We start from the raw sequence: 13,846 nt of genomic DNA on the forward strand, positions 1-13,846 counted from the left end.
TTTACTTAAAAATCTTCATTTTTGCCAGGTGCAGTGGTGCATGCTTATAATCCCAGCTATTCAGGAGGCCAAGGCAGGAGGATTCCAAGTTACTGAGTCCAGCCTCAGTAACATGGTAAGGCCCTGTCTCAAAATAAAAAGTAAAAGGGTTGGGAACGTGGCTCAGTGTGGCCTATCCCCTGAGTTCAATCCTCAGAACCAGAAAAAAGAAAAAAGTTCACTTTCCCAGATGCCCTGCACCAGAGGCCACATGAGGGTCTGAGCAGAAAGAACGAAGGGACAAGCACCCAGGAGGGCAGACTGGCTGCCTGGACATCTGGACTTCTTCCATCACAGGCTCCTGCCAGGGGCTTCCTCCGTCTTCTTATGACCCCAGGCAATGGGCATATGAGCAGAGGCCTCCTTTAAAATAAAGGAGCACAGAGACAGGAACACCATGGAGCTAACCCCAGCTCTGAGCCCAGCACGTGCCCTAGCAATGTCTTCACGCCGGCATGTGTTTTTTAAGATTTCCAAGAGTGGAGTATTTTTTTAAGTGCAATCCTTAATTCTGTTGTGACCTCCCCACCTCCCCAGTACTGTGGATGGAACCCAGGGATGCTCTACCACTGAGCTACATCCCCAGACCTTTTCATGTTTTTGAGACAGGGTCTTGCTAATTTGCCCTGGGTAGCCTCGAACTTGCGATCCTCCTGCTCAGTCGCTCAGCTTCCCGAGTCACTGGGATCACAGGCTGCGTCCTCCTGCTTGGACTTCCTTTGTAACTTCCCCTCATGTCACTTGGTGCTGGATGGTCCAAAGGCAATTCCCCAGTTTGCTAAGCAGAACTTCAACTGAGGTTGCATTCGATTTGGGTTCAGTGGGAAACACTTAGGATTCAGTCACTTCTGTGCCTAGACAAGCGAGCGCCTTCTGTCCTGGTGTAGGAACGGCACTGAGGGTTCTCTATGTTGCAGGCGCTTGCCTGAATAATCAATATGTAAAAAAACTTGAAAGGCCCCTACTCCACACTTAAAGGGTGGCAGAATATGCTACTCCAAAATATGCCACTTTGGTATGAGGACAATTGTGAGCAAAAGACACTTAAAAAACAGCAGGTCCAAGAAGGGCTCTGATCTTCTTCTTTTTTCCCTGAACCCCATAGATAAAAAACTCCCTTGTGAAGGACAACCTCCCTGGTCTGGGCCAAGAGAGACTCTTCCATGGGAAGTAACAGCGAAGAGACTTCTGCACAAACACACCATGTTAAATATTTATCTTTTCTCTCAGTTCAAGACAGTACAAACCTGTCATATATAGAGATGATCAAAGGGCATAAAACAAAATACAGGAAGATAAACTTATGAGGTGTGCCAAGCAGTCAGTTATTGGATTTTGTGACATTTGTGAGGGGCCTCCCAAGCCCTTGTAGGCTGGAGGCTCACAGAGCCTAAGTCTGCCTTCTTACTGGCAGGCAGGGCGAAGGAAAGATAAAGAGCCTGGGGTCTGACAGCATCCTTTTTCCTTAATTTCTTTTAAATTTTGAGACAGGGTCTCACTAAGTTGCTTAGGCCTTGCTATTATTGAGGAGACTGGCCTTGAACTTGAGATCCTCCTGTGTCAGCCTCCCAAGCTGCTGGATTACAGGTGTGCACCACTATACCAGCCCCTTCCCTGAAATTCTTAGCGGGACTGATAAGGCAGGAATCCTCTTCAAGTTCAGCCTGCTTCTGACTTTTCAGCAGTAAGCATATATTTCTTTTATAGTTAGGAGAGAATAAAACAAGCAACAAAAAGGAAACTGTAACCGGTGTTCACTTGATGTTTTCAGTATACCCTTGTGGCTTTGATACTCACATGTTTTTTCTTTTTCCGAGTCTTCTTTTCCCTAAACTTCTCCTACCTGATCTCTCCTCCCTGATCTCATTTTCTCTGAATCACTTCTATAGAAGCCCGCTATTCCTGCGGATGGGCAGAATCATAGCCTTTGAAACAGGAATCCCCTGTATTTCTCCTTTGCTAGTAAAGCAATAAACCTCCTTTTTCCTTTCTCTAAAAACCATGTTGGGACAAGGACCACGCTTTCAGCAACAAAAGGATTCAGAACATTTTGGGATTCAAGATTTTTTTCTGCTTGTTGGGCTGTGTTTTCGCATACAAGACTACGGGCATTTAGTGGATCCCAACTAATCCCGCAGCGGGCAGAGGGCCTATCTCAGCCCGCAGGGGGGCAGGCGGGCAGGCGGGAACACTGGATGGGCTCAGGGTGGGGACAAAACTGAAGAACAACTATGGAGGGGAGGGGCGTGGGAAGGAGCTGGGAGCCCTCTCTGCAGGCACCCCAAATCCTCCCAGTGTGGAAGAGACCCCGCCTCACTCCCAGGGAGCACCCAGACCTCCAAAGACAGAGTCCTCGGAGCCTGGACTCAGCTGCCTGGAGGCCCCACAGCCTAGTGCACGCGGCTCAAAGACCAAGGAAGGCTCAGCAACCCTCCAGCCTTGGTTTCCTTCCTATTGCAGGTTCCAGTAGATGTGCCAGGTCCATTTCTGGGAGGAGGAGATGAAATGGAAGCGGGCGTGTGAAGCCCTGGGTCCAGGGCCCATGCCAAGTTCACGTAAGATGTTCCTGACTGCTTCAGGGCCGGGGTGTGGCTCAGTGGGACAGCACCCAAGTGGAGGTGCCGGGTTCAATCCCCAGCACACGAGACAAAACAAACGTAACTTTAAAACAAAGGCAAGGACTGGGATTCTATGACTGTGTCATAATATTTATGTCCCTTTAGGCCAGTGGTGAGGCTTTTTAAATCAGGGTATTCTTTGCAGGAAGAATTTAGTGACTATGTGGTACAGTATAGTATAAAAAAATACACGGACACTCTGGCAAGAGAAACAGGAGTGAACTTTCTGTCTCGAACAACTCGTGTTCACAAGTCTGCTTGTCACTTCTCCAGAGTTCTGGGTACGCAGCACAGTGGCTGTGGCCACTGCCCCCGCCACAAGAACAGTGACTTGTTCTCCTGTGTCAAGTGTTGGAGGTGGGTGACTTGAGTTGGAGCTACAGCAGCAGCAGTAACCCCTGAACTCAGGGGTGTGCCTGTGGGTCCCAGAATCCTGGGACACCTCTTCTCATCCCGAGCCCCTGGGGGCCATCTTGACTGCACCATACCCTTATCTCCAGAGACTGGTTGGTTTTAAAATCACTGATGTGCAAATAATTCCTGGAATTGTGATGAGGAGCTCTGGGTGGCGCCTAGACTATTTTTAACCCATACTCTAGTCTGGGACCAGCTGTGGCTCTGCAGGGCACAGGACAACACCTGCCATCTACCCTCAGCAAGAGCAGCTTTATCTGTTTTGTGTCTTTCCTGAATATAACACTGTGTCTCCAGCATCCTGCCACGTTGGGCAAATGGTTCATGTTGGAGAAAACCTTTTAAAAATAATTTTCTGACAGGATGTTTCAAAAAGCCGGCATCTTCAGGCTCACTCTGAAAACTCTGCAAAGTACCTGGCACCTGAGAACGAGGGGCCTGAGCCATGAATTTCGGGCACATACTCCCCAGGAAATGTCATCTGTCTAAGCTTCCTTCATGTGACACATGCAGCTATAAGAGGAGACTCTAAGTCCTTTCGTGCACCTCCAGAGCAAAGGGCAAGGTGAGACTTCCCCCTCTTTTGAAAGACCTAAGCCAGCACATATAGGTTGCAGCTGGCAACTTCAGATCCCAGGACTGCCCCGGGGACCCACCCGGGCAGCCTAGGATGAGTGACAGGCAGGGGAGACGGGGAGGCGTGCCTGACCTCAGCCGTCACTGCTCTACACCAGTTTTCTAACAAAATGTAAAAATATTCTCTCGATGAGATCCTAGGGTGGCCTGGTGTGGTGGGCTGGACAGTGGCCTCCAAAGGCCATACCCACGTCCTAGCCCCTGGAACCTGTGGACATGACCTTGTGTGGAATAAGTCTTGGCAGAGGAATGGAGCTAAAAATCCTTAGCTGGGAGGTCATCCTGGATTAGCCAGGTGGGCCCGGGGTCCAGAGAGAAGTACCTCCACAAGAAACGGAAGAGAAGGCCGGTGAAGACAGGGGCAGCCATCAGGATTGTCGGGAGCCCCCAGGAGCTGAGGAGGCAGGAAGGCGCTCCCATAGAGCCTCAGGGGAGCCCAGCCTGCCAGGCCTTGGCTTTGGACTGCGCCCGCTAACACTGTGAGGGAACAGGTTCCTGGGTTTGAGGCCACCCAGCTCCTGGTGTTTTGTCACTGAGCATGGAACACGAAGGTGCCTACATAGTGAGTTCTTTCTGTGCTTCGTCCTTACTGCTCACATCTCCAGCCAGGGCGGTAAGCAAGCCTGCGTTGAACCTCCTTTGTGTGATTCAAAACATTCCCTTCTGGTAAAAGGAAAGCACACTGACCCTGAGGAGATTTCAACTGTGTGTGGTGCACGCCCGTCATCCCAGGGACTCAGCAAGCTGCTGTAGGAGGATCACAGGTTTGCGGCCAGCACTGGCAACTTAATGAGACACTGTCTCAATAAATAAATAAATAAACAAAGGAATAAATAAATAGGCTGGGGTTGTAGCTCAGGAGTAGAGTTTGCCTAGCACATGTAAGATCCTGGGATCGATCCCCAGCACTACAGGAAAATTAAAAAAAAAAAAAAAAAGCCTCAGAACTACATGTGATGGTGAATGACACCATCTCCACATGCCAGTCATTTGGGGTTACTGATTAACGCTCTAGTTGTGTCTCACCAGTTGGCCTGGCAAAATTGGTAGTTGCGGCTTATCCTGCCTCATTTATATGTTGAGTTTGTTGAAATCGCCACCACATCCACATGAGGTCCTGTCCGTGGCATTTCATTGAGTGGAGGTGCTAAAATTGTTTACCAAGGGCTGTATTCAGGCTTATGTCTGACAAGGCCACAGTGATCCTTGCCGGCATTGACATGCTTGTGTCACTGTGTGGTGACTTTGGGGTAAGGGGTGTAGGTACATGGTCTCCCCAACGATCACTACCCATTCTCCCAAGGAGACACACCAATTTGCCTCCTGTTTTCCTCATAACAGGAGGTCCTCCAGATGCTTAAAAGAATGTGTGTCCTCTCAAATAGCCCAGACTCTCTGAAAAAACAGCTTTTTTTGGTAAACACAGGTACTCACGGCTCAGACTCCCATCAGGAGCCTGGAGCCCTAGGCTGCCCCCTTTTGACTCTTCCTGAGCACCTCCCCACCTGAGCACCTCGTGCAAACGGCTTCGTGGGCTCCTGTGGCCCCGAGACATTCTAAGGACAATGGCAGCCACCATACAACTGTGACTGGGGTAGTGGTGGCTGGCCTGTCCCTCTCCCTCCCTTCACTCTTGCCCCCATAGTCTACTCTCCAGAAGGCAGCCAGAGTGCAAGTTCGAGTGGACAGTCCAAACAGTCTAGTGGGTTCCCAGCTCATGCAGAGTAAGATCCACAACCCCTGTCATGGCCCCCACAGCCCTGCAACCTGTCCGTCAGCTGTCCCTCCAACCTCAGGTTCCACAGCACATGCTGCACTCTAGCTGGAGCCCTGGACACTCCTAGGTGATGATGGGGGGATGAGGGCAGGTGACTAGGGACACCAGTGCCTGGGGTGAGGGGATGAGGGGACTGGGCTGGTGAAGGCAGCGGGAATGGACAGGTACATTCTGCTTCCATGTTCCTGCAAAGGCTCAGGCCTCCTGCACAGGCCATCTCCCCTCTTCCCGAATCTGGCTTTGCCAGTCCACTGTGGAGGGACCGGCACCAGCCTTCTTCTCCAGAACCAACTGCCCAACTGGAGAAGGTTTTAATTTTAAGGTCCACGTAACTGACCCTATCAACCACCAGCTTCCAAGTACCAGGAAGACCCCCTTAACGATAATGGCCCTTATCCTTATGTGTCAGCTGGTCCACACAGGGCTTTGGTCTGGATTGGTCTGAATCTCTGGCAACTGCGCATCCTGTCTGCTCTCTGATCAAGGCTTTCTGAGACACCTTGGGCCCAAGACTCCACCAGCTCCTGGGTGAAGGCAGCTCCCTCCTGACTCAGGTCCACCCTCCTGTTCTTACTTCCTCATTTACTTATTTATTTATATTTGGTCCTGGGGATGGCACCCGGGGCCTCATGCACACCACATCTGTGTGCTACCAGTGGGCGACGCCCAGCCTGCGCCCTGCCTATCTAGGTGGCAGGCTGTAGGCCAGGGTCTCCTGGCGCTGGTTAGCATCAGAGTGGGAGCTCTCAGAGGCCAGCTTCCGGCCCTGGGACAGACAGTGAGACCAACGGCTTCTCAGATGGTGTGCTCCACCTGAAGCACTGCTCTCTTGGGTTTCTGTGGCACTGCATTCTGTGGGCTCTCTGCAGGCCCCTCTATTTGATTTCTGTCCTTCATGGGGGGTCCTTCTTCTTTTCTGCGTGTTTGACAAGCTGGGGAGCCCTGTCCTCGCCCACTCCCTCCCTCCCACCTTCCACAAACTTCCGTGGGTGTCAGTCACCACTGCTGTGCCCATATCCTCCGAACTGATTAGTACTAGGTGACAAAAAAGCTGGCTGGTGGTGACTGCCCCACAGCTGGGCCCACCTTCAGATGCCCCCCAGGGCTCCCGGCTCACACCTGGCAGCTACATCCCCTCTAGCCCCCTCGGCACGGTTTGAAACGCCCACCCAATCCTGTAACCACCCTTCCTGTTCCAGGTTCATGCCCGGCAGGTGGCACTTACTCCCAGGTACTCCGTCGTCAGAAGCTTCTCTCCTGAGAGTTCTCCCAGCTGGGGTTGGATCAGTTCGTCTTTGTCCAGATCAGCTTCCATGGTGTCATGGTCCTCCTGCGTCAAAGAGACGGGGTGAGTGTTGTGGACACCCTGCCTCCGGCCCCAGAGGGAGGCTCCCCAGAGCATTAGCCCAACACCGCAACTCGTGGGTCCCAGGCCCATCTGCCCTCTATGTGGAGATGGGTGGGGAGGCCAGAGAGCCCCTGGGATCTGGCGGGGCGAGCACTTCCCAGGGGTAGTGTGAAGAGGCCCAACATGGCACTGCAGCCTCTCTCAGCCACAGTCCTCGGGTTCCTCTCCGCGGCCAAGGCCCCAGGGCAGTGGCCAAACCAGTCAATCTACAACCAGTGTCAAGCACTTTCACATGCACAGGCCTCGTGGGGGCTACAGACATATGGGACAGCTTTGTTCTCCTCAAGTCAGTCACGGTCACCAAGAAGACAATACGCGGGGCTCAGGCAAAGAATGTCATCCTGTAGAAAACGTCTCCATAAGATGAACACGTTGTGTCGGCACTGTGGCTCCAGGCCTGCCACCTTCAGATCTCGCCCTGCGGCAGATGCAGAGGACTGCCCAGCACAAGAGGCCAAGGCTGGAAGGTGAAAGGCCACTGGTAGAGTGAGACGTCTAAAAATCGCACAGCCCAGATTCAGACATGGCCTCTGAGGAAGGACACTGCCTCCACCCAGGAGGGCAGCTGCGAGGCACCAGCGGCTGAGGATGGCCACTCACGGAGGAGGAGAGAAGCGAGGAGGAGAGGGAAGGAGAAGAGCCGTTTAGCTTCAAGGAAGATGCAGTGGACCTGTGTCCCTCCTCCTCCCGCCAAGTCAACTAAAACACTGGCCACTACACTTAAACAGAAGACCCTGAAACATGGAGAAGGAGGCAGACCAGCGAGGGACTTTGGGACCCCAGGAGTGACAGACGAGGGCTTGGTTTTCTTCTTGCCTCATCCACGTCAGACTTGGAGCTGAAGAAGCCAGCAATCAGGAATGCCAAGGAAGACAAACGTCCCCTACAGCCTGCTCCCTCTAGCCCAGAGACCAGGAAAACGGGAATCGGACATGAAAAAAACACCATAGAAAGTAACCAACACTGTAGTCCCACCCCCGACAGAGCCTGCAAGGGCCTGGGGATCCTCATCTTCCGCCCTCACTGTGGTAAGGCACCCCACACCTTGTGGGGGGGGCACCAGAGAAGCCGAGCAGGGAGATTCCGTCCCTGCTGGGCAGTAATGAAGCCCTCATGCCCAGTGTGGGCCCCTTCCTGTACCTGACAGTAAGTGGTTTCTCTCCATCTTCCTGCTGGGAGAAAAGGCCATGTTGGGGACCAAGTGGGGACCCAGAACTCCTGCCCCCATTCTAAAGTAATGAGGGAACCCCACCTTCCAATATGGAACCTGGAATTCTACCCACACCTTTCATTAAGGAAGGAGTCTGTGCGTTAGTGACAAGGTAGCGTCAGAAGAAACCAGCTAAAACAGAAGTTCAGATAAGATCCAGCACCTTACAATACCCCAAATGTCCAGGTTCAAACTTAAGACAAATCCCTCATCACATCAAGAACCAGGGAGATGGCTAATCAAACGGAGAGAGAATCCCTAGATGCCAATGTTAGGTGACAGAGATATCAGAACTATTTGACATAAATGTTCACGCAGCTATCATAAAAAAATGCTTCCATGAATAATCACAAATGCTCTTGAAACATAAGGCTCAAGAATTGAGAAAAATAAAACCAAAGCAAGCAAATGGAAGAACATCATAAAGGGCAGAAGGAAGAGAAGAAAAACAGAAAAGCAACAGAGAACATGGATAAAAAAAAGAGCTGGTACTTTTATTTAGGATCAATGAAATTGACAAGACTGCCAAAGAAAAAGTCAAGACTCAAATTACCAGTGTCAGGAAAGAAACAGGGGCTGTCAATACAGACCTGCAGATATCAAAGGGATCATCAGGAATTCCCACAAACAACTCTACACACAAAGTTTGAGGACTTAGAGCAAAAACACAGACTCTTCACCAGGTCTCTCAACATGGAGTCAATAATGTGCACGGTGCTAGGAACATTAAGGAAACTGGACTCATAACTTGAAAATACTTGTAAAAGAAATCTCCAGGCCTGTGTGGATTCACTTGAGAATTTTATCAAACTTTTAAAGTAATACCAAGTCAAATAACCAAAGGAAGAGACGTTTCTTACTTCATTTTATGCAGCTAGTATTACCCCGGTACCAAAATCAGAGAGAGGTAATACCAAAAAAGAAAAGCACAAACACCCCTCATGAATATAGCATAGAAGTCCTTAACAAATAAGGCAATATATTCATAGATTTCTATCCCATGACCAGGTACAGTTTGCTCCAATGATGCAAGTGTGGTCCATATGTAAAACTTCATCCCTGTAACCCACAATATTAACAGACTTATACAGGAAAAACAAAGCACATGATCAGCTGGACACAGTGGCGCAGGCCTGTAATCCCAACAGCTCTGGAGGCTGAGGCAGGAGGATTGCAAGTTTGAGGCCAGCCTGGGTTACGTAGCAAGACCCTATCTCAAAATGGACAATCAAAAGGGTTGGGGGTGGGGCTCAGTGGTAGAAAGCCCTTGGGTTCAATCCTCAGTGAAGGAGGAGGAGAAGAAGGAAGGGGTGGAGGGAGAGGAGGAGGAGAAGCAGCACATGATCATATTAATGGGTGATCAGAGTATTTGACAAAACTCAACAGCCACCAGACAGAAACCCAGCAAATCAGACAAGTGGGGGACTTGATTAAGAACATTTACAAAAGCCCTACAGCAAAATGGTACTTAGCAAGGAGAGACTGGATGCTTTCCATCTAAGACCGGGAACAAGGCAGGATCTCTACTCTCACAGCTCTTAGTCAACATGGTGCTTGGAGTTCCAGCCAGACTAATGAGGTTGAAAAGGAACAAAAGGCACAGATCAGAAAGCAAAAACAGAACTGACCCTATCTGCAGATGACATAATTGTCTATGCAGAAAATCCTACAGAATCTTTAAAATATGTCTGTTGTGCATATGTGTATATATAAAATATTATTTTCTCCTAGAACTTATGATTGAGTTCAGCAAGGTCACAGAATACAAGGTAGACATATAGAACACAATTTCCTTCTTACTTTTTCTTTTCTTACAGTGCTGAAGATCGAACTTAACATCTCAGCATGCTAGGCCAGTGTTCTACCACTGAGCTACATCCACAGCTCCAATTTCTATATGTAACTAATAAACAGGTAGACACTGAAATTAAAAACACCACTTACAACTACACAAAAATAAAGGATTATCTAGGTATAAATCTGACAAATCACTACAGGAGGTATACGCTGAGAACTACAAGACTAATGAAATAACTGAATATCTAAGTAAACGGAGATACACACTTGTTCATGAATCATGAGACTTGACATGGTTAAGATGCTAATTCTCCCCAGATTGATATACAGGTTCAGCTCAATTTCTATCAAAATCATATGAAGACTTTTTTGTAGCCATATACAAGATTATTCTAAAATTTATACGGAAAGGGCAAAGGAGCTCGAATCAGCTAAGACAATTTTGGAAAACAAGAACAATATATAAGAAATCATACTATCTAATTCCAAGATTTAATATATAGCCACAGTAATTCAGATTGTGTGCTATCGGCAGAGAGATAGAAAAATAGATCAACGGGAGAAAGAACTCTGAAACAGACCTACACAAATATTCCCAGTAGATTTTTTTTGAGTTGGAGTCTCGCTGTGTTGCTCACACTGGTCTTGAACTTCTGGATTTACATGATCCTCCTGCCTCAGCCTCCTGAGCAGCTGGGACCACTCTGCCCAGCTTCTTCCCCACTGTTTTTTGACAAAGGTACAAAGTAATTATGATGCAAATAGTTGTTATACTGGCAAATAGTTGTTATACAGAACAGGACACATGGCGATGGGGGAAGTGTGTGGTACTCCTCCTGACTCCCTGCTGAGTCTTGCTTCAACACCAAGTTGTCCTCTGTGGGTTAAGTTATGAAAAGCAGCACACAGCAGCCCAGACTGGGGTCTGAGCTGAGGCTGAAGGGAGCCACTGGCCCTGGGAGTGAGCAAGGGGAGAGGGCTCCTGGGGGGAATATGGCAGCCAACTGCTGCCCCAGAGTGGAGCCCAGGCTGCCCATCACCTTCTTGTGACACTGTTCCCTGAGAAATGCTAACCAACCTTTCTCTGATTCCTGGCACACTCAACAAGTAGAATTTGGTTCCTCTAAATATTCTAATTTTCAAGAAAGCACGATTCTGCAAACATGAGCACCTGTGCTCATTTAATACTAATTTCTGATCATTGTGGATGCGATGGTCTTTGGTGAATGTGATTTACCCGGTTCAGTTCCCAAGGGGTATGAAGTTCACACACCTGGGCCCAGGACTGGGCTGGGAGCTGAGCCCTGGAATGCCAGGCTGTCTGGTTAGGGCTGCTGTAGGGGGGCAGCCCCAGTCTTTAGGCTGTGGGTACCATACCTGCCATCATAGACATGGCCACCTCAGGACATGCTACCTTAAGAAAAGGAGACATGATTTATTCTAGGTGGCCCCCAAGGCAGGCCAGAAGCAGCAGACGGAGACAGGTTCTAGATCCACCCAGACCCTGTCATGGCCATCGGCACTGGCACTGCCTCAGTCATGAAACAGCCTGCAGAGGGACATCACAGTCACCAAACACCAGGGCACCCCGCCTGGCAGCTGGCACACTCGCCTATTAAACCATTAAGGAAGGCGCCCCCATCCTTACCCTTCCCGGTGACTCGGTGTGGATTCCTTTGATCAATGCTGCTTTCCTTAGGAGGAAACCACAGCCTGGAGAACAACAAGCCCACTGCAATGGTCCAGCCTCAAGGCTGAGCCTGGCCTTCAAGCTCGGCAGCCCCTTTTTGCCCAGGTCTTTCTGACCTGGCCCCTTGGGGCCCTGCAGGAGAAGCCTGCTTCTGAGGAGACACAGGCAGGCCTGCCCAGGTCTTCTGAGGACCCAGGGTCCGCGGTGTCTGGTTGCAACTGAGCTCAACGGGGCACATGGAGTGGGAGGGAGATTGTGGCCACGGTCTAGAGTCCACAGCTCATCCTCTCTTCCCTGCTCTTGTCTAATCATAAATGGAGAATCCACTCTTAATTCTACCCAGAACACAGGTTCACGGTCACTGCTGTGATCTAAGCTCTAGTCTGAACCCATTCTTCCTAGCAAGAACAGTTGCCAAGTGCTAGTGGACTCGGCATCCTAAGATTTCCCTGAGTTCCTTAAAGGTAACGCTATCTAGGAGACCCTACCCCGAGGTCAACTCTGGGACGTTTGTGTAAGAATTATGTTGCTTCTTGGCTTGGAGTTGAGTTTACCAAAATAGCAACCTCTTAGAGATCAAATAGCATGTATACATTCTATGATGATTTCAGGAAAATGACTGCTCCTTGGGAACCAAGCAGCGGGCTCTGCGGTCTGAGTGGCAGGGATCTGGGCACAGGATAGAGTTTCATTTCTCCTCCAGGGAACTAAGCCTTGGAGGCCCTGACTGGAAATGGGCATGTGAATCACAGTTTCACGGAGGTATTAGTGACACACCACTTCCCTGCCAGGAGAGAATGGGAAACATTAGGAAACCAAACAAATGTCCACATTCCATTTCAAAGAGAAAGAAACAGTAAATGGCTAACAAAGGCTGACCTCAGCCAATACCAGCAGCAGAATTTCTTTACCTTGGACCATGAGTACGTATGTGAGACCCGTCCACTTGCAAATCAATCTATGCATTTGTGCCGCCACATCTTCCCACAGGTTGAGGCTTGACCTGTTAACTTCTTCTAATACAAGTTACTATGAGACTCACTGAAATATTTATTCAATTTTATTTTTTACATTAAAAAGACTGAAGCTACTTTTCATTTAAAGTGCTTTGTAATTAAATTCATGGATCATTGATAAACTCTCACTAACCTCCCAAAACACAGGGCCGTTTCTGCTTTGGTTTCTAACATATGTAACACATTCATAAAGGCTACCTGGAATTTCAGCTTAATGATGTTGGGAGGGGGCAGAGAAAGAACCAGGGTCTCCGGCTGACCCACTGGCAATGTGGAGAAGTGGCTTCCCCTGACTCAGTTTCTCTCCTACAACATGCAAGGCAATTACTATTGGTGTTTTCAAGAGTAGAACATTACTATGGGATGCATAAATGTAAGAAAACTGATATGGAAATCATTACTGAATGGATAGTTCTTAATTAAAAAACTTTTGTTCTGAGGTTTAATTCAGGAAAATATGATTCTTGACAGTGCCCTGGTTTCTCTAATAAGGGGGCCGCCTGCTGCCTCCTTTAAAACCGTCACGACCAACTTGAGGAGACTGAGGAAATCTCTCCTGTTCTTGCTTTTGAAAAGCCACGACACCGTAGATGCACACCAGGCACTGCTGTGGCTTCTGAGAAACACTAGTGTCTGTGAACAGGAAACAGGCATCCTCGGGGCTCAGGCAAAAGATAAAGGGGTGGGCGAAGTGAGTGGGAGACACACGCCAGAGCCCACTGGTGGGTTCCCAGCAGCACTCGGAGACTCTGCAGGCAGGGACGGGGGGTGGGGGGGGGCAGAGGAGTCTGGAATGGGCACAGAGAATCTGTCACAAAAGACGCTTGCTCAGAGCGGGCACTGGCTCCACTGAGTGGTACCAAGTAGGCTGGAACAGTGGAGGCCGCACAAGAACGTCAGACAAGAACTTCCGAAACTGGCAAAACCAGTGGCGACAGCCGGGAGGTACTCAGGGCTATTGAGGGCTCGGGCGTCCTGGCAGGGAGGGGGCAGCTGCTTTCCGACAGTTCTCCCCCAGCCTAAGCGGGCAGAATCTGCCAGCCCCGCTCAAGTGCAAGGGAGGCCCCGGTGCCCCATGCACCATGCCGATTGGCCACCATGTGCACTATCCGACCTCCCGGCTCAGGAATGCCAAAGAGAAGGACGTAGATTTTAAACACCCTCTTTGTGAAACAAGGGCCTGATGAATAAGGAAATACTTCAGAAAGAAATGCCTAATTAGGGTGGGTCTCAAATACCAT

The 13,846-nt window shown here is 49.6% G+C and overlaps 1 protein-coding gene across 2 annotated transcripts in view; it reads right to left on the reverse strand.

Moving 5' to 3' along the window:
- Positions 1–13,846, reverse strand: part of Armc9 (armadillo repeat containing 9) — a 133,360-nt gene that overhangs the window by 25,801 nt on the left and 93,713 nt on the right. For both annotated transcript variants that reach the window (XM_027942001.2, XM_071619549.1), the window contains exon 20: positions 6,710–6,814. In XM_027942001.2, the coding sequence (XP_027797802.2) occupies positions 6,710–6,814 (105 nt within the window). The remainder of the gene's footprint in view (positions 1–6,709; positions 6,815–13,846) is intronic.

This window comes from Marmota flaviventris, chromosome 11 (assembly GCF_047511675.1).
Source record: "Marmota flaviventris isolate mMarFla1 chromosome 11, mMarFla1.hap1, whole genome shotgun sequence".
In the NCBI taxonomy this organism is placed as follows: Eukaryota; Metazoa; Chordata; class Mammalia; order Rodentia; family Sciuridae; genus Marmota; species Marmota flaviventris.